The sequence below is a fragment of the Micromys minutus genome (genome assembly GCF_963924665.1).
Source record: "Micromys minutus genome assembly, chromosome: 6".
NCBI lineage: Eukaryota > Metazoa > Chordata > Mammalia > Rodentia > Muridae > Micromys > Micromys minutus.
In genome coordinates, this window is record NC_137975.1 from 34225026 (window position 1) to 34252295 (window position 27270).

General features: G+C 37.0%; 1 protein-coding gene across 2 annotated transcripts; it reads left to right on the forward strand.

Annotated features, from left to right (window-relative positions):
- The first annotated feature begins 30 nt into the window (after positions 1-30).
- Positions 31-27100, forward strand: UCHL5 (ubiquitin C-terminal hydrolase L5). 2 transcript variants are annotated; one of them, XM_080918189.1, is made up of 11 exons: positions 31-222; positions 6825-6888; positions 8822-8927; positions 14896-15021; positions 15102-15163; positions 15293-15423; positions 17958-18021; positions 19381-19483; positions 20502-20615; positions 22526-22624; positions 26848-27100. In XM_080918189.1, exons 1-11 carry the CDS (start codon positions 147-149, stop codon positions 26890-26892), a joined length of 990 nt encoding a protein of 329 aa, XP_080774315.1. In that variant the 5' UTR covers positions 31-146; the 3' UTR covers positions 26893-27100. The 2 variants fall into 2 exon arrangements, with proteins under 2 accessions (XP_080774315.1, XP_080774314.1); XM_080918188.1 differs by having other exon boundaries at positions 33-222; positions 20505-20615.
- The last annotated feature ends 170 nt before the right edge of the window (positions 27101-27270 follow it).

Here is a 27270-nt window from a genome sequence, read left to right on the forward strand (position 1 = left end):
GCCCGGAGGCTGTCGGGAAGTAGGCGGGGTGACGTGGGGTTGACGCTTCGCGGCGGGTTTTGCTGAGGTCTGCGGCCGGTGGTGGCAGCTCGTGCTGCGGGCTTCGGCGAGCGCGAGGTGGAGCGGGGCGGTGTGTGGTCCGGGCCATGTCGAGCAATGCCGGGGAGTGGTGTCTCATGGAGAGCGACCCCGGGGTCTTCACCGAGCTCATTAAAGGATTCGGTGAGCACCAGGGGGACTGTCCTGGGCCGGGGGTTCCGGGAGGAGGCCCGCGTTGGGCCAGGTGGTCACCTGCCGCCACCGACGCCCGGCGTCGGAGAAGTGACTTAAGGGACTGGAGTCGGCGTGTGTGGAAAGTAGGGCTTCAGTGGCATCTTCGGCCCGGGGCAGCCGCGTCTCCGCAGTGATCTTGGGAGCCACACCACGAGGGCAAGGAGCTCCTCTGCCTTTTGCACTGCTGTATTCTCCGGACTTGGGACTCGGATACTTGAATTGACTCGAGCGTCTTCCTTCCCTGTCTCCCTCCCTCATCATCTCCTACGCGCTTATCTTGTCCTTTCCACTGTCCCTTCCCTGCGGAGCCTCCCTGTCTCCAGTGTGGTCAGGTGCATCGCTCAGGCCGTCGGTCCTGCGGAGCAGCCGGTCTAGGGCGTGTGTTTCCCAGGGTGGTGTTTGAGGCTCCAGACGCCCAGAAACTCGAGATTCTAGTTTCCCAAAGCAGAACTTAACACCTTTCGTATGTGGGCACCTCTTCCGGACCTCCACAGATAATCGTCTACTCGGGCCTGCACGCTACCTCCCGCAGTTCTTTTACTCCCTTCTTTTTGACTTCCGGTGAAGTTGAGTCTTCTTGAGGTAGTTTTCGCTCAGAGGCCACATGCTTACCTTTGAATTTCTCTCTGACTTTATTTCCTTCTGTACTAGTCAACCAATAGGACAGTTTATTCCTCCCCCCGCCCCTCCGCCGTGTTCCCAACCTTTTGGGGGAGCGTTTTTTTTTTTTTTTTCCCCTCCATTTTCATTTTAATTTTCCCTCAGATACTGCTTTTTGACCTTTTTGTTAAAATTTGTACTCAAAATATAACAAACATTAATGTAGATTTTTGTGTATTGTACACTACTGCCTATTCCGTAGCATATGTTCAACAGTACTTCGGGCATACATTTACGAATTTGGAAATTTTAATGTGAATAATCGGACTGCTGATCTGAAGAACTGAGAGTCAAACTTAATAATAATATGTTGTTCTTAGTTTGAAGAACGTGTTTTAACCATATAGATCACAGAGGAGCTGGGCAAAAAGAAGCATAATCTGTACCTGAAGGTAGCTTATGGAGCAACTAGCAAAGTAACTAAAAGACGGTGTAATGAATGGGTAGGCAGTGTATAGATCTTAGGTCAAATGGTAAAGTCATGCCAAATTGTATACCATATTGTATAGATTGGATTGTCCTGTCGTCTCACTGGGACTTACTCTGAAAAACATGTGAGGTTCAAATATAATTAAACTTAGTTTGTGATTAACCTTGGTTATGAACTCAGTGTTTAAAGTTAGATGAGATGTGAGAATCTCTTTGGAAATGGTAAGTTTGTGGGTGATTGGCTTGACATTAAATCTTGGGGTATAGAGAAAGAGTCAGCATTTATGTAGTATTACAGTCTCAGGTTGCATGTGGAAATACCTTCTCCTCATTGTCCTTGGAGCAGGAATGCATCCAGAACATGCTACACTAAAGGAGTTCTCAGGGCTGCCAGCCTTACAGTAGAGGTTGGGTGGTAGTATATTTCTCCTACAGAAAAAGAAGGAAGTTAGCTTGGGTGGCTAATAAAGTGTAATTTGAAGAATAGGTCTGATAGGCTGAAGAAAATTAGATCAGTTTTGGACAGCTACTGAATGTGAAGTGCTGACAGGTTAAGTGATAAGTTTTACTTTCCAAATCTTAACTGTCATTTGAAAACTTGACATTCAGAGATAGTGGCCCACAGAAGTTTATTTTGAAAGAAGTGCAGTCTAGGACTGGTGGTGTAGCAACCCTGCTGACCCAGGTTCTTTCACCAGAACCCTTGGAAGAGCTCACCCTCCTGAAAGCCACCACTCAGTTGTGACAAACGCATCTTAGTGTTCTCTCACATACACAATAAAAAGAAATTAGTGTAGTCTATAAACTCGCTGCAGTTTTCAGTTTCACACGTACAAAAAAAACATGGAATTTGAAAGTAATTTAGATAGTTAGACATTTGAATAAGTGCATCTGCACATATTAAAAATAAAGCAGTAGTTATTAGTGGATTGGCTCCTATGTAGAAGAGTTTTGTACAACGTTAAATGAAGGTAGTTTATAACATCAGCTGCTTCAAAGGAAAAAATGCTTTATTCTAATTATTTTCATTTTTTTCCTTGTCCAATTCTTATATTTACAATAGGGTTTGGAAGTTTATTTGTTTGAAAGTGAAACATCTGTTTGTATTATGAATACTATTGCAGTGTTTTTGAGACAAATTCACTACATAATGTAGCCTTCCCTATATTGACGTGGGTATAGCAAGATACAGAGAACAAGAGAAGAAGTCTGGAGTAATTCTTCATCTGTAGCTACTGATCCAAGCTTTAATACAGATGTAGGTCACTTGGGTCCTTGAAGTTAGGTCTCTTACGATCCCATCTAAGATGTATTTTACTTTATTCTGAGGAAAGAGATAACTTAAAACTTCACACAAGATCTGTACCGTTGGGAGATACATACGTATTGTTTATACTTGTATTCGCTAAAACAGCACTGAGTTATTTAAAGGGTCTTAGTCTCTAATTTAGGGCTCTCAGTCAAGTTCCAACTGTGCAGTCTTTTTTTTTTTTTTTCCCTTTGAGAGGTTAGCTGTTTGCTTACATTACCAGCCACATGTCATATATGTACACCATGATTTTTATGTATACCATGGGATAACTGAGAATAGGGTTGAGGAAAACTTTTCAAGTGTTCTTTGTTGGGAGGGGTGTGGGGAGATGCAGAAGCTGGAGTCCTCCTTACTGCTCTTGGTAGAGTTGGTGATGGAAAAATTGTTGCGTCGCCAGTTGTTGGAAGATAGAGACTCTAGCAGTCGTTTAAGGTACTAGCAACATTTTAGGGGAACACCAAAGTATTTTTCATAGGGAAGGGGGCTCCAGGTACATTTTAAAGAAAGTCATCATTCTTTATGGTTAGGAAAATCATCCTGATTAGCTATCCTCTTGGCTTGGAATAAGTGAGTTTATTAAGTAAACAGCAATAAAAGGATACATAGAAAAAGGTGAAGAGGTAAACAGAACATCAAATTGGGACTGGGGAGATGGCTTAGTGGATAAGAACATCTATGTGTCTAACTACACGAAACTATGGCTCATGGGATCCTCTGGGTCCCAAGGACACCTGAACTTACCTATGTGTACACACACAACTTAATATTCAGAATAAACACTTAAAAATGAGCATCACCATAGGCCGCATTGACTGAAGAGGTAAGAGCACGGATTACTCTTCCAGAGGATATGGTTTCCACTCCTAGCACTCACATGGCAGCTCACAACTGTCTCTTAACTCCAGTCCCCAGAGATCAGTGTTCTATTTTGACCTCTGTAAGCACCAGGTTTCCTTGTGGTGCACATACATACATACATACATACATACATGTTGACAAAGCACTTGTACACATCAGTAATTAAATCTTAAAACCCAAACCAAAACATCAAATTAGGTACTTAAAACATCTAACAGAAATCCACTGGGGAAGTCCCTTTGAGGTTGTTGGCTGGAGTTCCCCAGAGAATTTTGGACAGAGCAGAATGTCCCCTCCAGTAAGCCTTCTAGGTATAGGAACAAATCACAACATGCACAGAACCCAGCAGAAACTAACTGGACAAGTTGAGGCCAATTTAATGATGTTTTGCTGTCTACCTGTAGTTTGCTGATTGTTCATTTACTTTGACTTGCTATATTTAATAAAATCACTCATTCAAAACCAAAGGTATGGCTATCTTAAATCATTCTTCAGACCATACAAAACTATTATTACCATTTTTGGTCAGGCATGGGAGGCTGATGCAGAAGAATCACAAGTTCACAGTCAACTTCAGTTGATTAGTGAAACCAAGGGGGTGAAAAAGACAATGAAAATATTTTTGAAATTTGGAGTTTTATATATAATTCTATAAGAAAGATCACTAGTATCAGTATAATATTTTAGTGTATAAATATTTTTAAAAGTCTGTTATTTAAATTTTAGAATCTCCTTAGAAGAGTGTTCTGGTTTGGATGACAGATTATATGATCATATGATAATAGAATTTAGTTCAATTACACATAAAAATGTTCTCGTAACCCCATGAATGATCTGTGGGCCCTGAACTTGTAGAATATATCTGATGTATCCTTATATAGTTTATGCATCCTGTACTGTCTTTGATTTGAATGTATTGGGTCACAGGACTTATAAGTTTTAAAATCATTTATTAATGTTTGTCCTCATCCGGGCCTGCTGCTTGCACATGGCATACAAAAAGTACTTGATAAATGCTAGTAGTTCATTAACTTTGGAAACTCACTCCTCAACTTGGTGTGTGTGTGTGTGTGTGTGTGTGTGTGTGTTCATCTTTATAGTGGCTAGAGGTAGATGATGTATATTCTTCAGTTATTCTCTGCTTTGTTTTTTGAGACAGGGTCTCTCAGTGAGCCAGTAAGATCTGCCTGACTACTGCCCCACCTCCCAAGGGCTAGGGCCCAGGGAGTCTGTTCATAGGGGAGCCTGCCTGTTCATAGGGGGGCCTGTTCATAGGGGAGCCTGTTCATAGGGGGCCTGTTCATAGGGGGCCTGTTCATAGGGGAGCCCGTTCATAGGGGGGGCCTGTTCATAGGGGGCCTGTTCATAGGGGGCCTGTTCATAGGGGAGCCCGTTCATAGGGGGTCTGTTCATAGGGGGCCTGTTCATAGGGGAGCCCGTTCATAGGGGAGCCCGTTCATAGGGAGCCTGTTCATAGGAGAGCCTGTTCATAGGTGGCCGGTTCATAGGGGAGCCTGTTCATAGGGGAGCCTGTTCTTAGGGGAGCCCGTTCATAGGGGAGCCGGTTCATAGGGGGCCTGTTCATAGGGGAGCTGTTCATAGGGGAGCCCGTTCATAGGGGAGCCTGTTCATAGGGGAGCCTGTTCTTAGGGGAGCCCGTTCATAGGGGAGCCTGTTCATAGGGGGCCTGTTCATAGGGGGCCTGTTCATAGGGGAGCTGAGGAACATGGTTAGGTTCTCATGCTCATGCACAGGCACTTTATTCCCCGAGTCTCCTCAGCTTCTTATTTAATGTTAGGACACTTTGCATTAAGTTCTTTGTGTTTGGTATTTTCTCCATCACCACTCTGTGTTTAACAGGAAAACTTCTAAATCCCCCCCCCCGCCTCCTTTAAACAAAATAGATACTAACTTTGATTTGTGTGTTCACGAGGAAAGCAAAGTTCAGATTTGTTGTCTCCTTTCTTCAAGACAGCTAGGCTCATAAATATATACCCATAAATTCAGTGTTTGAGAGAGTGAAGCAAGAGACATGGGATGATGCGAACTTGAACTTTTGTGCTGCAGGTTGACTCTAGGTATGCTAACTTTAACAGAGAACCATTAAAAGAAACATTTTTATAGGAGATCTCAAGGCTTCTTGAGTACTCACCCAAAAATCTGGAATGTTCAGTTTCCAGACAACTGCAAGCAAATGTAGACTTTAGTAGTAGCTATAGTGAATTCAGGTAGACAGCTTAATATCCTGAATTCTTATGTTGAAGTCACATTGTGTAGGTATTAGAGAAACACTATTCAAAACTCTTTACACACAAGAGATACTGCTAGATAGTTATTTTTCTGTCTTGTGATAACACTAACACTAGTTATCATTCAGTGGCTCTTAGTGTTGGGCACTATATTAAATGTCTTACAGTCTCATGTTTGCCTTCACAACTGTATGAAGACGATACAGAGGCAGAATGGTCATATGTAGTCATGGTTGAGCCATGATTCAAATTTAGCAGTTAAGAAGCTGAATGCTTACTCCATGACTACTATGGTACTTCTAGAACTAAGTTTCTTGGCTGGGGCTAACACTATTTTTTCTTTTTTAGCTAATCCTGGAGGCCCTGAACTCCTCTATTTAAATCATCCATGTTTCTTAGCTTTCCTAGTACCTGGAATATGGGTGTTTGGTCTAGCCAGATAATTTGTCTCCTGTGTAATGTAGGATGTTTGTCATTGTTTCTTTCTACTTGATGCCAGTGGTAAGTCAACTGTACTCTTCATACTGTTGACCAAAAAAAGAAAGAAGAAGGTTATAGATATTGCTGCATATTCCCAGGAGAGCAAAGTAATCATAATAAGCATGGTTGGAAAACAGTGGTCCAGAAGAGTGTGCTTGGGTTAAGGAAAGAGGTTAGTAGAAAGTATACTTGGAATGTATCAAAACCAAAGATTAAAGTCATTGGTAAGTGCTGTTCTTTCAAATAAGAGAAAAGTGTATAACAATTTAAAAGAGTTAAGGACAGAGTAAGAAACAAAGAGCCAAGGATACATTGAGTGGAGATTACAGATTTCTATTTGATGCAGATAAAGTCTTGAAACTCACTGTTAGGATCTCACAATAAGGCGGTGAGAAACAGCAAAGGCAGCAGTGGACTTGGCTGGGGGCGTGAGCACTTTGACCATTCCAGTTTGTCATGTCTTGTTGCTCTGGTGTGTGCCTTTCTTTTAGTTAGTATTTTATTTCTTGGTAAAGGAGAAAATAAGTTTTTTGTTTTCTGAAAACAATAATTTCTTGTTTCAGGTTGCCGAGGAGCTCAAGTAGAAGAAATATGGAGCTTAGAGCCTGAGAATTTTGAAAAGCTAAAGTAAGTGAAGTTTTAATTGTATTTATCTACATTTCAGCATACCTTTTAAATATACTTGAAGTTGTCTTCTCTTTACTTGAATTGCCTTAGGCTGAGTACATTTAGGTTTTAGTTTTGTTGTTTTCAGTCCTGTGTGATAAGTATTATCCTGAGTTTATAACCAAGAATCTAAGATTCATGGGTAAGTTATATGCAAGAAATTAAAAGTACATTTTCTTAACTATAAATTCACAAACTTCACTTACAGTTCAATAGCATTAAACCCTAACATTTATTTTATTATTAAAATAATAATAGGCCAGAAAAGCACGGATAGGTCATAAACCATTGTAATGTTTCCTGAGAAGGTTAAAAGTTCAAATTCCAAATGCTGATGTTAGAAAGACTCTCTTACCGACTTTCTGATAAGAACGGCCTCAGCTGAAGTGTGGTGAAGACTGAGGCGGGAGGAGGGGAACTGGGGAATGATGAGTGTGTAGATAGATAGTTCCTGGTCAGGCCAGCCTGCAGTATGTAGTGAGATTCTGTTTCCACAGACAGACAAAAACACGTTTCCTAACTGTGGATGGAGGACCAGATGAGTTCTCATTTTGAGAGCATTTATAATATTATAATGGGGACAAGAAATAGGCTTTTCAAGGGGAAAATGGCAGCCAGGCCTGATGCCTGATTATTTGTACTCAGAGTTAAGAAGGCTGAGGCAGAAGGACTTTCATAAGTTTGAGGGCAACTTAGCTATATAGTGAGTCTTGATGGGCTACAGAGTAAGATTTTGTTACAAAAATCCTACAGAATAAATAAAGAGGAAATGGGTACTTACTGTTTTTAGTAGTGAGGAAAATGGTTTCTTTTTCTTACTTTCATCTTCCCAATAAAAAGGGCAGTGGTTGCAGACAAAATAAGAGACAAATTCTGGTTGAAGAAAGCTATCAAAATAAGAAATCTTAAATAATGACTTAATGTGTCTTATAATTCCATTAAGAATGAGTTATTTCATTATGTATAAGATGGCAGTAACCATTCATACTGTATGTAGGTTGACGATTATACATAAATTCAGTAATTATGCAAAAGTGACTTCTTAGTAATAATAATGTGTATGCAGTCAGTTGCTTTTATATAAACACTCTAAATACTGGGATTTGATGTAAGCAAATAGCCTCCAGTTTTATTATATACTGTATCTTTGGTTTTCTTTGTTTTAAGGCAGGGTCACTAGCTGGGCATGGTGGTGCATGTTTTAATTCTAGTGCTCAGGAAGCAGTGACAGGCAGATCTTTTGAGTTTGAAGCCACTTCCAGAAGAGCTGGGGCTATACAGGGAAACCCAATTTTAAACGAAAGCAAAAACAAAAAAAGCTGTGTGGTAGTGACAGGAGAGCTGTGGCTATATAGAGAAATCCTGTCTAAAAAACCCAAAACTGTGTGGTAGTGATATATTTCTTTAATCCTTGCACTTCAGAGCCAGAGGCAGGCAGCTGTCTGAGTTTGAGGCCAGCCTGATCTACAGAGCAAGTTCTAGGATGGCCAAGACTAGTCGAGACCCTGTCTTGAAAAACCAAGAAAGAAATTTCCTTACCACATGTAGTCCAGACTGGCCTCAAACTCCAGAGCCCAGGTTGCATCTTCCTCCCACGTGCTGGGTTTGCAGGCCGCACTACCATGCTCACTCACTCATCTTCCCAGTCTTTAAAGTGACTAGACAAAAGATAAAAATGAGTTGATGAATTGTCTACAGATTTGAGAATAAACTTTATTCTGTTCTGATTTCTAATGACTATAAATGCCTGTCTTAGTTAAATTTCCATGTTCACTTAGTTTAGTTAATTTGTATTGTTTGTTAAATAGCTATGACTTAATATATGGATAATATATATATATATATATATGAGAATCTGGTTTTGTTGTTGCTAATTTAGTTTTTTATTTTGTAGGCCAGTTCATGGGTTAATATTTCTTTTCAAGTGGCAGCCAGGAGAAGAACCTGCTGGCTCCGTGGTTCAGGACTCCAGACTTGAAACAATATTTTTTGCCAAGCAGGTATGGTCTGTAGATTCTCTGAAAAACTGCAGGACCCACTAATCTGGGTGTGTGCATTTAGATTAGTCCTTTGTTTTATTGTGGGGTCCCTTTACACATTTAAAATTTATTGCCGGAAACAAGTTTTGTTTATGTGATTATCTTCTAGTATTTAATGTATAAACGATAAAACTGAGACATTTAAAAAGTGATCAGTGATCAGTTGATGGAAAATTAACAAGATTGTTTCATGTTAATATAAGTAGCTTGTAGACAAACTCAGGGTTTCTAGTATAACAAGCTACCACTCTGTAACAAGGTAAAGTTCTAAACCTCAAATAAAATATTTTAAATCAAAACTTTATCAAACCAAAATTAACGAGTACTAAAAGGCATCCATTATTTTAAATCCTCTCAAATGTTTATATTACCAGGTTAATGGCACTCACAAAGATTGTCTCTCCATTTCATCTGTCTTTGTGTTTAGTTAGCTTTTGGTTGAAATAAATTAAGAAAATCTGTACTCCAGTATGTTTGGAATTAGGAGAGGAGTAAAGAAAACTTTTTAGGTAACTGTAATATTCTTTAGCAATGTGTGGAAACTTCAGAAGTGTTATTTTAAATAAGTTATGCTGGACCAGAGGGTAGTTAGTGATGCAGGCCTTTAATCTCAGAACTCAAAGGTGCAGGCAAGCGGAACTTCTGTGAATTGGAGGTCAGAATGATCGATATAGTGAGTGCAGTCTCGTACAGGACTATACAGTAAGACCTTGTCTCAAAATCGGAAAACAAACATGAAACAAAACAGAAATGTTAGTTGTATAATGAAGTGGGCTATGCGAGTGCATGTAACCTTTGCAATACATACATGCATTGCCTGCAGAGGCCAGAAGAGGGCAGTGGATCTCCTGGAACTGGAGTTACTGTAGTTAATTATTGTGTGAGTTCTGGGAATTAAACCCAGATCCCCTGGAAGAGCAGTTCATGCTCTTAACCACTGAGCCATCTATCCAGCCTCTCCCTCTGGTTGCATTTCTGTCTTACTGTATTATATAGTTTGTTTGTATTGTACTATTATTATACTGTTAAGATGTCAAATTAATTTTTTCCCAATAATATTTTATTCTGTATATCAGGTCATTTTCACTTTAAAATTTGCTAATTTGCTAATTTTATATTTCACATGAAACTTAAGAGAATTCTTACATAAATACAACATCCTTAATCTTATGTTTCAAGGACTTAAAGGCGTTCAGGGAAGAGTGTCTAGACTTTAGAAGTATTTTCAGAAATCTAAACAATACATTTGAATTGGACGTGAGCCTACTTTGAAGGCTGGAACATGACATTGCAGTAATGCTTTTATACAAACCACTCTTGCCACGTTACTGACAGCTAAGGCATGGTCTACTAACTTCCTTTCTATTCGTCTGACTCCATCCCTTCTGCCTTTTAGGGAGAGGTGATTGAGTAGTAGAAAGATTCATGGACTTCACCAAAAGGTGTTACGCTTATCAGCTGTGGTTTACTAGATCAAAATCAATTAAGGAAAGGGTTGTGTGAAGCAAAACCCAGAAAAGTTCCATGGTAGAACCTCTGGCTGTGGAACTTCCAATTGTCTTCTGCCAGTGGTATCATAGATGGTACTGACTTCCACACAGTGCTTCTGACTGTACGTGTGCTGTTGCCTTCCGGGATATTCCAGCTGATCTGTAGTAGCGATTGCTTTTATAGATCTGATTGGTTATTCATGTAGATTAGTGCAGTCTTCTGCCCTACAGCAGACAGCTGGTAAAGTTGACCCAAAGCCCTACTCTAAGGTACGTTTTAGAATATGAGTATGGCACAAAGACTCTAGAAAGACAGCTTTCTCAGTCCTCACTTTTCAGACCCCTAGGTAGAGACAGACCAAGGAGTCAAATGTTTGAGGGTGAAGTTATTTGCTAAAAAGGCAAATAAAGGATCTGACCGTATTGAGGAGGTCTGATCAGGCTCCTCTGAGTAAGTTGGGAGCAGCTGAAACTGTAGGTTAAGGAGGTATTAATATTAACTAAAGGAAAAGGCTGAGGGTCATCCTAGATTAACAGCAGCTTCATGTAAAGGGAGTTGTGACTAGTAAAACATACTAAAAGAAAGAAGGCCAGTGTAGCCAACTGTGGAGAACAATGGGAAGATGTCATAGGATATGAAGGTGAGTGGGCAGCATATTAGATAGAACCAGGTGAGGTTAGATACAGGTTTAGAGAAATAGTGGTCTTACAGTAAGTATTTCTTCCTTCCTCCTTCTTTTCTTTTTTAATTTCTACAAAATGTCAGGGTTATAGGCAACAGTTTTGTTTTTTTCTTTCTCCTATTTTTGAGAGGTTTCATTTTAAAGTTTGATTTTTCTCTCTCTCTCTCTCTCTGTCTCTCTCTCTCTCTTCCCCTCTCTCCCTCCCCCCTCTCCCCTCTCCCCCTCCCCCCTTATTGGATATTCTTTGTATTTACATTTCAGGTGTTATCTCCTTTCCGCTAATCCCATCCGTCCCTCCTCCACCTCCCATTGCGGAGAGGTTTCCTTATGGTCCAAAATTGTCGCCAGAGCTTCAATCATTCTACCATAGTTCCAGATGTCAGACATTCAGAAGTGGACAGCACTCTCTGTTGCTTTTATGGACATTTATACAATTTGGAGTGTCTTATGCTTACTTTAAAAACAAACCACTCAAAACTTTGTCACCTGAGTTAGCAAGGGAAACTAGGAGGATTGTCTTTATTCCACATGTCCACAGGTCAGGCTGAAGTTTGGGTCTCAGCTCTTAGATAAGAAGAGAACAGTAGATACTGGTGAACAACTGTCAGATTATAACCGGAGGAAAGGCACAGACTGAGACTTTCTTTCTTTTAGTCAGTTCAGCAACAGTCATATATTTTAGAATTATATAGTGGAGAAAAAGTTTCTCAAGGTTTTCAAATTCCTGCATTGTTATTCTTAGAGATTCAGGGAAAATAAATAATATTCCTAGGAACTTCGAACATCTAAAAATCTTAACTGTATTATTTTGGAGACTCACTGCTTGAGAGTTTTATATAAGCATATAATGTGCTTGTTCAGTTCACTTCCTCCTTGTCTCTTACAGTCACTTTTCTTTTCAAGCATCATATACTCTGCTTTTAAGCCCACGGAGTTTACTCACCTATATGTGCATCTATATATATGCAAGGGTATAGCACCATCTGCCAGAATACGGGTACTCTGTGAAGGACCGAATTCCTAAAGAAAACCAACCCTTCTCTCCTCAACAGCCATCAATTGCAGTAGCTGCTTAGATATGTGTAGGACTTCATGAATCCCTCCCCATCCATGCTGTAGTGCTGGATGGCTTGATCTGCCCAGGTCGTAATCATGCAGTCAGGGCAACGGAGTTTATGTGTGTAGCAATTTATGTGATTAAGATTTATCTCTGTATTCTGTGAGTAATAGTAAGTCCCAAGGCGATGGCATGATGATTAGATTTTCATTTGGAACATTACCTTGGTTATGCTCTAAGAATGCATCTCCACCATGGTATAGAATATAAGCATACAGAGCAGGGCGAGTGAGTAGGATGGAAAGTAGCAGGGGAGGCACATTTGAATAGAGTCAGCACCTTTACTGTGTATCGGTAGATTGTGACAATGGAGAGAAAGACATTGATGATGCCTGTATTCTTAATTTGCTGAAGGCACACCATTATAATTATTCTCTTATTTATAATAGAATATATCTATGATATATTGATTTATAACAAGTTTATGATTGGGTCTGTCCTGATTTTCTTTTATTTGACTATTAAGTGGAGTTCTAGATTTCTTACTTGTATATTTACATAAAAATGGGCTTAATATCTACCTTTAGTATTTAACACTTTTGTTAGAGTTAAGATAATAGCCTAGTCTTGTTTTTTATTTTCTATTCTCTCCAATCCTTTCTTTAATTTCAACGGAATCTTTCTCAGTTGTTATTATTTAGTTTCTCTATGAAAACTATATTAGGAAATCTGTAAGATCATTGATTTTTAAATAGTAAATGACCCCTATGGCTAGACCCATACTAATACAACCAAAAGTGCTCCTTAGTTCTTAAATACACCATTGCAATGTGTTTCTTTATATAAACTCTTTACATGTCTTTCTAGAATTTCATTGTTTGCTTTATGTAGTCTGTCAAAATTTTTAAAGCTATATAAAAATTTTATATTTAGAAAGGACCTATGAGTTAAAATTATTTCTTCTATATTAGTTTGGTTTCATGTATTTTTGTGGCTTTTCCTTGAAGGTTCTCCATGAGCAACATCCGTTCAGTACTTAGTTAGATTCTCTGTTTTTGAGATAGGGTCTCAAAGCTTAAGGAATCCTACTACCTCAGTCTCCTGGGTTTACCTTTATTTTAAAATTTAGTGCTGTCTCTGTGTTTGTGTGTGTTAAATGTATGTAAGTCTATAGGCATGTATCCCCACTTACATACATCCAGAGGCCAAAGCAGAGCACCAGTCATCTTTCTCTATTGCTCTCTGCCATACTGCCGTCAGATGAGGTCTTTGAATCTGAAACCCACCTTTTTAGCTAGGCAAAACTTCTGGGATCTGCTGCCCATCCATACCCCTGATACATTAGTGACAGGCATGCGTAGTTTTTTATATGGATTCTTGTGATTTTGACTGTAGTTCTCCAGTGTGTATGTCTGTATGTGTTCACATACAGTGAGCATCTCTTTGAAAAATATTATTTTCTTCATAGAAGCCAGAGTTAACCTGATTCATGTTTTGTGTTGGGTGTGTGTTTTGGGTTTTGGCTTTTAGTTTGTTTTTATTGGGGGGCCCTGACTGGTCTTGAACTTGCTGTGTAAACCATACCCATACCTGCCTTGAACTCACAGAACTTTTCCTTCCTTTTTTTTTTTTTTTATTTTGTTCTTAATCATGTATATTTAAATGTGTAAGTTTGTAAACATGAGTGCAGGTGCTCCCAGAAGCCAGGGTCATTTGATCCCCTGCAGCTGGAATTATTTCTAGTTGTGATTTGTCTGATGTGGGTGCTTTGAACCAAATCCAGGTCCACTGGAAGAACAGCAGATACTTGAAATGGCCTAGTCATTTCTCCAGCTTTTTTTTTTTCTGTTTTTCAGTTCTATGATCTTAACATTTTAGATGTTGTAAGCTGTGTGGAAGATAAGATTTTACAAAATAGTTTATGATCTTATTGGAGAAGCCCACATACATAATATAGAATCAGCTTGGTGTGATGTCTGCAACACAAATTGTAGAATCAGACTGTTTCTTGGTTAGCTGTGTGCCCTTGGGAAGCCACTTAATTCGTTGTGTTTCAGCTTCAGTAAATGTAAAGTAAAATAAGAATATATTTTATAGTTAGTTGAGAAGATTAAAATAATTGATATGTGTGAAGTACCCAGAAAACTTATCTGCTACAGAGGGAGGTACTTTGGGGGGGGTTGTGTATATATATATAAAGCCCGTGTAATCTGTTGAACATACAGTATGATGACACTGTGGCGTTGAGTAAAATATGTGTAGACAATATATACTTGTACTGGAGATTCAGATGAGAATGGGGTGAGTTGTTGCAAACATTCTGTTGAAAAACCACTTGGTAGAGTTAGAGCTGAATACTTAAATAATGTTGAAGTGGATAAGAGTACGTTTAGGAAGGAGTTAGGAGGGGGGACGGATTATTTTGTTTTAGTTAGCTGTTTTAGGTTAGACTGATTGGTCATGATGCTTTACCTGGACTTGTTTGCAGTCTGAATGGTTACTAAATTTCCCTGACTGTCTAGAATCTTCCACTTAAGAAATTTATCAAGTTCCTGAAGGTAGACCAGAGTGGGAATTAAAAGTTTATGCCAATGCATATGAAACAGAATTTGAAGACTACTTCTGTTTGGAGGGTGTATGCTCAACTAGAAATAACTAATGAAAACAGACGATAATGCTCTTCCTTTTTCTGTTCATAGGTGATCAACAATGCCTGTGCCACTCAGGCTATCGTGAGCGTACTGCTGAACTGTACCCATCAGGACGTCCACTTAGGAGAGACCCTGTCAGAATTTAAAGAGTTCTCCCAAAGTTTTGATGCAGCTGTGAGTAGTCTTCTTAGTCTTAAAATGACCTATTTGGGATTGTTCTTGTTATAATAGGCTACTTTTCAAAATTGTTTTAGATGAAGGGGTTGGCATTGAGTAACTCAGATGTGATTCGACAAGTGCACAACAGTTTTGCCAGGTAAAGAACTGGATGTGTGTCTGTCTGTCTGTCTATCATCTATCTGTCCCTATCTTTCTTATCATTTTCTATCTCTTGTTTTTTGTTGTATTGCTTTTTCATTGGCTCTCACTCTTCTCTTTAATATAGACAGCAGATGTTTGAATTTGATACCAAGACAGCAGCCAAAGAAGAAGATGCTTTTCACTTTGTCAGTTATGTTCCAGTTAACGGAAGGCTGTATGAATTAGATGGATTAAGAGAAGGCCCAATTGATTTAGGTAATTTGTTTTCTGTTCTGGTATTTACTTTGGGTAAGGAAAAAAAGATTTTATATTCCACTTTATGTTAGCTGCAGGTCTGCTTAAATTTTGAGGATGAAAGCTACTTTGAGGTAGTATGATGTGGTCTTGATTGCTTGATGAAATTAAATGATGTGATTATATAGCAAAGACACTATTTGGGGCCTATGAGTTTGTTTTTAACACATAGCTCACATAATTTATTTTTAATCCAAATAAGTAAATTTACTTATTTTGAGATAATGGCTTTCTGTCTAAGTAAACTGGCCTTGAATTTGTGATCCTCTTGTGTCAGGCTCCTGTTGGGACTACAGCAGGAGATTTTATCATGCTCAGCTTTGGAAAGCATGAGACCGGAGGAAAAGCTCTTAAGTTGATCATGGAGCACCTGTGACAAGAAAGCCTGAATGAGGGAATGAGAATCAGCCAGAGTGGGCAGGAGGCATAGGGTAGGGCCATGTGGAAAAGCAAGAACAGAAAGCATAGTGATGTGTATGTGTGAAAACACCATGGTAGAAAAAAACATACTTTTTATGATAATGTAAAAAGTTGCTTAAAAATTTGTGTCAGAGAGAGAGAGAGACAGACAGACAGACAGAGACAGCATGCACACCTCCGAGGTAGGGGGAGAGACAGACAGACAGGGAGAGACAGCATGCACACATCAGGCAGACACACCATATGCACATACAGTCCTATAATATGTGGTTGTCTAGGACTCCATCACTGAACTACACTCCAGCTTTTCACAAAACAATTGTAATTCTTTCTTGTGACTTCATTAATTTTCTTCTTTTGTTGTATTAGGTTGCAATCCAGCAAACCGTTGCTTTGTTTTAATCTAATATACGCGCTTTTAATTAAATTTTATACTTTTATACATAAAATTAGGCCTAGAAATGCATCTTGGTGGTAGAGCTCTCTCCTATCATGCATGTGTGATGATCTAGGCTTGTTCCCCATCACTACACAAATAAGTAGATTTATTTTGTTTATAATTTCATAATTTTTGATCATTTCCCACATTTATAATTTATCTAGTGAAGGTTTGTATTTAAAATATTTATTCTTTGTTAAAATATTTTTTTAATTGAACAACTTTTTTTAAAAAAAAAACAGATAAATGTACAGATTTTAAAAGCATTTTTGCATAAAAGTATATGAATACATTTTTGTCAGTACTTGATTTTTTTTTAAAGGTTTGATAGTGTGCATTAAAATCTTACTAGTTACAAAGAGCATAAAGTACATGTAAAACAAGATGTAACCTGGAAATAGTCAAAGTTTTCTTGGTGTGTGAAGATTAAGCATAATGATTTTTCTTTTTTCTTTTTTTTTTTGGTTTTTGTTTTTTTCTTGGACTTCATACAGTCTGTGAGTTGTTTCTGGGGCAGTCCGAGCCTCTGGGGTTAGCATCCCACTATCAGTGAATGCATATTATGTCTGTTCTTTTGTGACTGGGTTATCTCACTCAGATGATATTCTCTAGATGCATCCATTTTCTTAAGAATTCCATAAAGTCATTGTTTCTGAAAGCTGAGTAGTACTCCATTGTGTAAATGTACCACAATTTTTGAGAGGCTGGTTTTCCTTTATTGATAATTTTATCTCTTATGTCTTCTGTTGACCAGCAATCATAATTATTAAATATAAACAAAGTGGTGAACAATGCAGAATTGCCACATTTATTGTGTAGTTATTATGTGACTTCTAGGAAAAAGGATTAAAGCGTTTTGCTAAATGACCTTAAATTATAAATGGTTTTCAATTTTATTTAAATTTTTCCTAACATGTAGGAATTATAAAGAGTAGTTTTTATTCATGCATATGATATATTTTGATCTCTTTCTATTACTCCTTACCAATTTTTTATTTTACATTTTTGGAGAGTCAAACAGTAAGGATTGAATCCTTTTTTTATCACTTACGTGTGTATTGGTTTCTTTTTTCCCCTATCTTTTAGTTTTGTCAAGTATAAAATGATAACCTAAAACATTTCTTAAGGAATTTGTGAGACAGGAGGGGAGGAGGCAGGGAGAGAGATCCTGAGAGAATGAAGAGACCCAGGGTCACTGTGTTAGGCAAGCACTCTGTCACCAAGTCTACTTCTCTGTCTCCAGGTTGTACTTGTAAATGAGTTCATTTCCTAATCTATTTCTTGCTTTCTCAAATATTTTAGTGTCTACCAACATGTCTGTTGCATGACAACATGACATGATGTTAAACTATCGTATGTCAATACAAATGATTGTGTTCTTCTGTTATCAGAAAGTAAAATGAAGCTTAACGTAATTACACTAAAAAGAATCCACAAGACTTACGTTGGATCACACCTAAAATTGGAGCATTGCTCAGGCTGCATCAGTGTTGCTTATGTTCAGTAGGCTACATCCTGAGACCTTTAAAATGATTGTCTAAGTCCTCAATTAACTTCAGTGTTATTGATTAAAACTGAGAGAATGTTAGCAAATACTGGCTTTTCTGGTGTTTTACCTGTTTAACATTCCTTCTAGGTGCATGTAATCAAGATGACTGGATTACTGCGGTGAGACCAGTAATAGAGAAGAGGATTCAAAAGTAATGCTCCACTAAAATCATTCATGTGTAAATCTGGTTTCTAGCGGTTTTATTTGTTTTAATTCAGAAATGTCTTAGTTTTTTAATGTTCTATGTTAAAATTCTGACCTACTCTTGATTGAATTAATGTGTTGAGAAAATGTAGTTTAGGAATTTTATTTAGTGATATGACAAACAAATGCATTGATATCTATTAAGTAGGGATTTTTGTTTGCTTCATTTCATTTTACTTTTTGGCAGTGCAGGGCTTTGAACTTAGGACCTCAGGTATATCACTGAACTATAGTACCAGCCCTAAATGAGCTGCTTACTGTTGCTAAATACTTATACAGATAGTTTTGGACTGTTGTTTTTGGTTTTGAGGATTTTCAAGATAAAGTTCTTTTGAAATCATATAAACATGTTCGGTTACAGGAAGTGCTAGGCTATGTGTGCTGTTTGCCTTGTCTTAAACAGTACACTGCTATCACAGTCCATGACTCATCCAGTGGGATTCCTCCCCTGACATCCACTTTTTCTTTCTCCTTTTAATGTATTATTTCCACAAACTCCAGTTACACTTGATAGGATTAGAAATGTAGAACTCCTTCAATTTAAAAAAGACCCAGAAAATTTTAAAAAGTTTCACATAATTCAAAACATTAGTTATATTTGACCATATATATATGGTTTTTCTGATAACTAGAATTGTAAGACCCTTTTGAAATATCTTGTAGTCTTGAACTGATACAGCTATAGACCGATGTCTATTGTATGCTCTCATCTAGATTGTCTCCTGTTTATTACAGGAAATTCCAAACATATCATTAACACAGTTCATACTGTTACGAGGGTTTTTTTTGTTTTTTTGTTTTTTGTTTTTTGTTTTTTTTTTTTTTTTTTTTTTGGTATCTGGGTAGTAATTTTACTACTTGATATAATTATACATTAAAATTAATATTTTATATTTACTTGTGAGTTACAAAGTTTAAAATGCATTTACCATCATGACCTGGGAAAATATGTTTAGTATCATCAGAAGAATCTAACAAATGTAAAGTCTTGGTTTAATTCTTTTCTCTGAGAACTTAAGTAATAATTATCCTATTTTTTATAAGGAGGAGTGATGAAAACATGTGTCTTAAGTAAAATTCATAGTAATATGGAACATTTATATTTAAAGTATTTTATCAATTTGCAGTTGATAAAATTTAGATAATCTTTTACCACATTATACTCTTTCATATTCAAAACCTTATTAAAATGTCAGTTTATATTATTAGCCTACTTTAATTTTTCCTATTCCATTATGTAGTAATCACAATGAATTATCATAATAATGATTTATATTTTTTATTACATTTTAAAACCTCTTTGCAGGTATAGTGAAGGAGAAATTCGATTTAATTTAATGGCCATTGTATCTGACAGAAAAATGATATATGAACAGAAGATAGCAGAGTTACAGAGACAGCTTGCAGAGGTTTGTGAACACAAACACGCACACACCCTTGGTTGTGTATATAGGGTGGGAGCACCTGGTAAGAGCAGATGTGTGTAGAAGCTCAAAAAGGGTATCTTGTTCTATCACATCTCGGGGAAGGGGCTGTTTTGTTTTGTTTTTGAGGGAGGGTCTTTAACTAAAATTGAAGATAGACTAGTAGCCAGCAAGTCCCAACAATTTTCCTGTCTTTGATTCCTACAGCACCTGGCATGTGTGTGTCCATTCCTGTTTGGGGGGTGGGGTGGAGGAGAGGTATCTGAATTCATGTCGTCATGCTTGAACAGGAAACACCCTTGCCAATTGAGCCTTCTTTGCATTCCCATTGGCCTTTGAGTATAGAATTTTAGCATAAGTACTGTATTCTTTCAGGGGAAAAAATTGATTTTCCTATTGATTATAGGTTTAATTAAGGGGTAATAGTTGGAATTTATGTTGCTTAGTTTTATACTTTACAATTGATAATTTTTCTCAGTTTCTTAATGAAGCATGAATATTACAATGTTCACCATAAAATATTCTCATGAAAATTAAATTTACGTATCACTTAAAGAGTAATGTGACAGGTGCCAAATGTTAGTAATGAATTATTTTAGCTATGTTCTCTTACAGTTAAGCAATACTATTTCTGTAGGAGTTAATTTGGTATATGTAAATGTACATATAATCTTACCAACCTTAATGATTACCTTTTTACTGCTATAAATATGAATGGAACAGAGCTACTGAAAAAGTTTTTAAAAAAATCCTTTGATCATATCTTAAAGATACTTTAAGCAAATTTATTTTGTAATTCAATAGATTCTAGTACTGTAGTATGTTACAGTATTAGTATAGGTGAAAGAATTCTAGAACAGAAATACCGAAGTATATTTAAGGCTTTTATCCTTTAATATTTTTTTTTATTGGGCTGATCTGAAGATAATTATATGAATCATTTCATTGTTGGCAGACTTAAGACACAGTCATTAGGGTACTGTTTCTTTTTCTTTCCCCTAAGGAGGAACCGATGGATACAGATCAGGGTAGTACTGTATTAAGTGCTATTCAGTCAGAAGTTGCCAGAAACCAGATGCTTATTGAAGAAGAGGTACAAAAGTTAAAGAGATATAAGGTATGTTTTTTTTTTTTAAATAGGCTATAATATTTTAGTAAAATTTTAGATGAAAGTGTGGTGCTGATTGATTGCTTTCCTTCCCGTCATTGGTGAGCTTTCAGAACAATGTATTATCAGGCACTTCACGGTTTCTCTCTTTAAGTGCTATTTTGAACTGTCAGATGTCTCAGTTCACTGTACCTACTATTCTCCCTGCTGTCCAGGGTGTCCGACCTGTGACTGTGGGGACACCCAGGCTTTGGCAGTGTCTGTGCTGTGTAGTGTGATGTGCTTCCAGCGCCTCTTGCACAGCGCTTGATCAAACCTGCAGTTTTTGCAACATTTCCAACTTTCTGTACTAGAAAATGAATGAATTCTGGTTTTACTTTTTGTTTGTGTGTTTGAGAGTCTCAAATGTAGCCCTGGCTGTGTAGGCTGGCCTGTCATGAACTATGTATAGAGATTATGTATGAGGAACTATGTATAGAGCCTGAGCGAGGGCTCCCCTCCTGTTGGGAGGACAGATACACACCACTGCACTACACTGGCTGAGACTGCTTCCGAGGCACTCGGTGCTTGTCTGGCTGATTGTTGTCGGCCTTTTTCAGGTTAAGTACATTTTTGTTTCTCATGCTAGGTGAATTCATATAATACTTCTTAGTCTTAAAAAGGCTTTCTACTTAAAGTAGAAATTATATTAATATGAAAATTTTGGTTCCTCTGAATGTTACTCATTTGCTTCATGAGTAATAATAATAATACTTTGAAATTTTAAAATTTCGTAAGTTAGTAAACAAGTAATGGATCTCGTTATCTCTAGCTATCTATCATCTACCTGGCACTATTAACAGGTGAAATTTTGTCTCTTGATTTTTCTTTTAAAATTCTAAGGTTTGTAAGAATCCTTATTTAATTTTCTTTAGTTATAACAAACATTTATGTAACTGCTGACTTCTTCAGTTACAGTCTGTTCAGTGAGCTGAGCATGGAAGGAGGACTTAGATATTGGAGGCCTAAGGTTATGCACCTTAGGCTGTCTGTCATGTGGAAATGGTAGTACAGATTCCTTTTTCATGGGAAACTCAAGGCAAGGACTGTGATTGTGATGCTTTTGCGTACTTGTGTCAGCACAAGGTCTCATTGTACTTAACAACCAACAAGTGACTATTAAGGATGAAAGGAAATAAATGGACCATAATTGAATCTATAGTAGGATTTTTATCAGGTAAGATGTGCTCATGCTCGTTAGAGTAATTTAAAAGCAGAAAAAGAAAGGGCCAAGATTTTGGCAACAGGGAAGTATGAGATGAAGGCTTCAGCTATTATTTTTCTTGTCATAATACACAAACGACCCATGACTTAATTGTCAGAACATGTAACAGATCACACCTCGTTTAAAAGAAATTATAAATTCAGATTCATTTGAGGAAATGTTGAAGTGACTCTACATGATAGAATCTTTAACTGGGAAAGGAGCAGTCATGGCGATCTCCTAGATGGGACGTGGAATCACCCAGTGATCGTGAAAGGTTAGAAGCATGCCCTTTGGGAGACTGGTCAAGAAAACTTATTAAACTTCAAAAATTGGAGCTGTTCTCTTAGTCTTGTCTTTACTAGTGGTGTGCTTACAGTAGCAGGGTGTTTATCTTGCTGACCTCGGCAACTTTGTTTTCACAGCTTCTGTTTTTATGAATGTCCTTGAAATTGGCTCCCCCCCCACAGAAGTAGATTATTCAGAATGGACTTTAAAATAACTATTTGCTAAGCTTAGGGGAAAGAGTTTGTATCTAGGAAATACTTGTTACTTGTTTTGTTTTACATCTTTATTATCAGGAGGGATCAATCTTATTTCTAATATTTATGAGAACGAAAGATTTTACGTTGGATGCAAAAAGATAATACAGTCAGAAAATGTGTTTCATTTTCAGATTGAAAATATCAGAAGGAAGCATAACTACCTACCTTTCATTATGGAGTTGTTAAAGACCTTAGCAGAACACCAGCAGTTAATTCCACTTGTGGAGAAGGTAAGTATTTCACTGCTGACTTCTCAAGCTAGATTAGGTTCTCCCCCAGTCCGTTGTTTTGAGCATGAATGGAGGTAACGTTCCTGGGGCTTTTGTAGTTTTCTTTTGCCTGTGTTTTGCATTCTAAGAGAAGTAACCTAGCCTAGTACTTTAAAACAAAAATAGGTATTGCCCGTCTACTTTGTCAGCCTGCAACTATTAATGTTTAGAACACAGGTGGTTTTGTATTAAAACTCTATTCCTTTCTTTAAACAAAAACAAAGTTTTGGTGTTAACTGAAATAATAGTTTTTTTCCTTAGCTAATTTTGTCAAGTTTTGCATTGATAACAGGGTTTCGAGCTAGAATGGACATTGATGGGGATAAGAGGATAGTTTGGCGAGCAAATAGGTTTCTTATTCCTAATCTAGAACCCTTCCCACTGAGGGATAACTAACAAATAAGTGGGGATTTCTGATTTCTAAGATTTAGTCTTCGGTGTTGATCACTTAATCAAATATTCAAGGAATAAATGAATTACAGTTGAATTGTTTATACGTTTATATTGTGAATCAGCTTTTCTGAAAATGACCATCTCTGGATGCTCTTTAAATTACATGTTACCTGGCCCCTCCCCAGATATTCTCATATAGGGGAAGGAATCTTTAATAAGTTTCCCAAGTGCTTCTAATGCAACTGATCTGTGCACCACATTTTGAGAAACACTTTGAGAAGACCCTACTAGGCAAATAAAAATTTGGACCATTAATTTAAAGACAAGAATACATGGTAGGTATATTTTTCTTATTGATTTTAAAGTGTACAAAGCAAACATACATTTTGTCCCAGATATTTCCTACTATAAATATAAAATAATATTGAGGTTTGAATTTATAATACATTTGTGTTTACCTTATTACCTGAAACATAGGACTCACTTTTTAGTATTAAATTTAAGCTTACTGTAGAAGACTGGTGACTCTTCGGTTCATGTCATCGGGGTATCCAGGATGGGAAACTTAGTTTCAGTGTCCTCAAATTTTTGCTATCAGGATATCTAGAGACAATAATCTTTGAAACACCATGAACTATTTCTGTTCTAAAACTATGAAGCAGTGATGGCTGTGGTGGTGCATACCTATAATCCTAGTACTTGGAAGTCGAGGCAAATGGATTCAGAATTCAGAGTCATCCTGAGCAAAATCTGATTGGAAACCTATGGACAAATTATCACTTTTTTTAATGCAAACTGTTCTTTAAAGTTTTTTTTTAAAATACAGTACTTTTGTTTAAGATTAGAAAAAGAAATTTGTGTGATTAAAAAAAAAATTGTCCATGACAGTGTATCCCCGATGATGATGGTTTTAAGAGCTTAGAGTAAAGACTGTTTTGAACACAAGGTGGCAGTATATGAACATGTAATGTTAGTGTAACACTGGCTCTGTTGTGCTGTTTGCAAATTTTTAAGGAAGTTATTGACTATCTAGTCTACCTGTTTCTTAAAGATTTTTAATCTATACTACTATACAAGCAATGTGTATATTTATTCTTTCTACCTGTACAGTGCTAACTTGTAGGTTTTGAGCATATTTGGATACAACATTTGATTGAACTGTTTTAAATTGCTCATCTCATTTGTCTAACTGCTATAGTATTCTGGACATTTTGTTACGATCCATAAGTTTACTCAACCACATTGTGGCATGGTTTGGGAAAGAATGGAACAGTTAGAGCCTGCTGCGTAGTATCTGGACATTAGTGTCAGTACAAAGCCTTGTGAAAATTTTTGGACAAACACAGTAACTTAATTTTCTTAGAGCAAATGTATTTTTGTCATCCTTTTGTGGGAAAAAAAAACTGAAGTTATTATACTACTTTAAAGCTGCTAATAAGCAAAGCAGGTAAAATAGATTACATTTTAAAATTATAAATAATAAAAATCTATCACAGTGTTCATTAATCATAATACTTTCAAGAAAAATTATGTATAAAATGTAGACATGGGTCCGGATTTGGAATATTTGGAATCTAGTTTGTTGGTGGCTCCCCGAGCCTCCCTGTAAGGACACTGGCTATTACGGTGTGAAAGGGGACACATGGAACAGTACAGAGACGATGTGCCACTTAGTGCTGTTAGATGCCAAGTCTGTCTAAGGTTGGACTTTGGCAGAGACAGCTGTCTGTATAGTAGTTGGGACAAAAAAAATTATTTTTGAATAAAAAGCAAAAGAGAACTAATTTTCTCTTGGTCTTGTGACTGGAATGACACAGTAAAATTTCATGGTTTTGTTATATGAGAGTTATACACATTGCATATAAATTACTCAGGAGGTAACCTAAAAACAGTTGTAAAACTTATTGTACCATATACCAAATCTCTTTGCTGAAGCATAAAATTAGCTAGATTAAGGTTCTATTTGTGAGTCTTCTATACTTAGGATACTGTAAGAAATTCTGTTTCAGCATATGCACATATACATGTGTATGCATAATTCTAAATCATAGTCTATTTCACCTCTTTAAACTTCTGGTACCTATTATGTAGAATTATGAATAGTTGATAAAGGGATCCAAATTAATTGAATTTTGACTCAGTTGATAGTAAGTAGCTAGTCCTTAAAATTCTGTCTCTTAAAGAAGTAGGAAAGGATCACTCTTTTTTTTTTTTTTTTTTTTTTTTTGTTAATTTTAGTAAGCATTTTGTAAACTATATTCAGAGACCAATAGCAAAATACTAAATACTTTTCTCTCTCTCTCTTTTTTTTTACTTTATACCTGAAATTCTGTTATATAAGAAACTTTGCTAGAGGTGGTATTGCACGTCTGTAATCTTGGCATTTAGGAAGCCTAGGTAGGAGGGCTGTGAGAGTAGAAGAAGATAAAACTGTCTCAAAAACAGAGAAGGAAAAAGAAAGGAAACTGAATAGGATAGGGCACACAAGCTAAGTTCCAAATTACTCTACAGGCTTCAAATGTTTATATAGGCAACTCATTTTGCTACCCTTGTGCAGTAATTAGACTTTAGATAATGTCTGTATTTTATGTATACATGTTTTTATGATAATTTGCTCTTGATTTTCTGTGGTTTGTCTCCCCCCCCCCCCCCCCCACCTCAAGGGTTTTTCTCAGGCTACCACTGAGCTGTATCCAGCTATTTTTAGCCTTTTTATCCAGCTGGCCTTGAGCTAGCCATTCTATCTCAGACTCCCAAGTAACTAGATTATAGGCCTGGTTCACCACACCCATTAGGCTTAATGCACATTTCTCGGTTCTATCATACTGCTGCATAATAGTACCTAATGCACCATAAAAACTTATAGAACCTTATAATAGTTCTAATTATTCTATATTTTGATTGTATAATATAGAATTCTTATTTATGGCTCGTTTTTAAAGACCAGCAGAATTGGTGTCACCTGAGAATTTGTTTTTTCACTGAACCATCATCTTACATTTAATTAGGGACCCCAGTTGGCATATGCATTGAAAAGTACTGCTTGAGAACAAGTGTCTTACAGCTACTGATCCGTCACTATATGTTAATGGGGTGGCTTTGGTCAACTTTGATGATGTCTGTGAGCTTTTACATCTTTACTTCGCTTACTTTACTAACAAATAGAATTACTGCACTTAATACTATAATTATGAGATCAGATGACATCATGTGGAAGAACATTTAGGTCTAATAAATTTAGTGATATTAAGCTCATCAAAACTATGCTAAATTCATTTACTTCAATATAATATAAAGAATTATAATATATTTTCAATGACAATATAAAGAATTTCTTAGAAATAGTTTGAGTAAGAAATGGACAAATAATGTATACTTTTAGAATTCTTATAGTTGTTTGGCTTTATAGAATAAGTATATTTTAATTATTATAATCAGTACATTTGATCTTCTGTATACCAAAAATGACCACCTCTATTGAGGGTTAACAACTTTAGGATTCAACAAAAGTTGCAAGTCTCAAGTTGTAGACTGCCATGCCCTCAGTATCTCCACACACTTGGGTGTCTCAGTACTTGTTCATTTGCTTATTCATTAATCCCTTTCCTTTCTATGTTGCCAGGCGGGCCGCTCTCTTACGTCACCATGCCCAGTCACTAGGACTACAGTCCCACACAGGCTCTAGTGTGAATGATGCACAAGCCTTACCCTTGCGAATGCCATTGGGTCCATTTTATTTTAGTATGATGTAAAACAATCTTTGAGGAGTAATATGCTATCTTTAATTTTAGGCAAAAGAAAAACAGAATGCAAAGAAAGCTCAGGAAACTAAGTGAAGAGGATATTTGGACCTGTGTACACTGTGCTGCACTTAATTTCATGGACACCATTAAATAAAAGGAATTTTGAACAACATCCTAATTGACTCAGTGCACGTTTGGCATAGTACCAGTCTGTCTTGTCCTTTATGCATGGAGTTAAACTCTCTCCCTTCCTGCATCCTGTGTATGTCATACATATTAAATAAAAGTGACATAAAATGTGCTGGCCAAATGCTGTTATTCGGTCTGAATCTGAGAGTTCTTGGTACTTTAGAAATGCAGCTATAGTAATGAACCTGGAAGGTACACAAATAATATGCTTCGTCTGTAGCTGGTCTGAGTAATACTTTTATCTGTTAACTTGATATATTCATTTTGTAGATGGCAGATCTT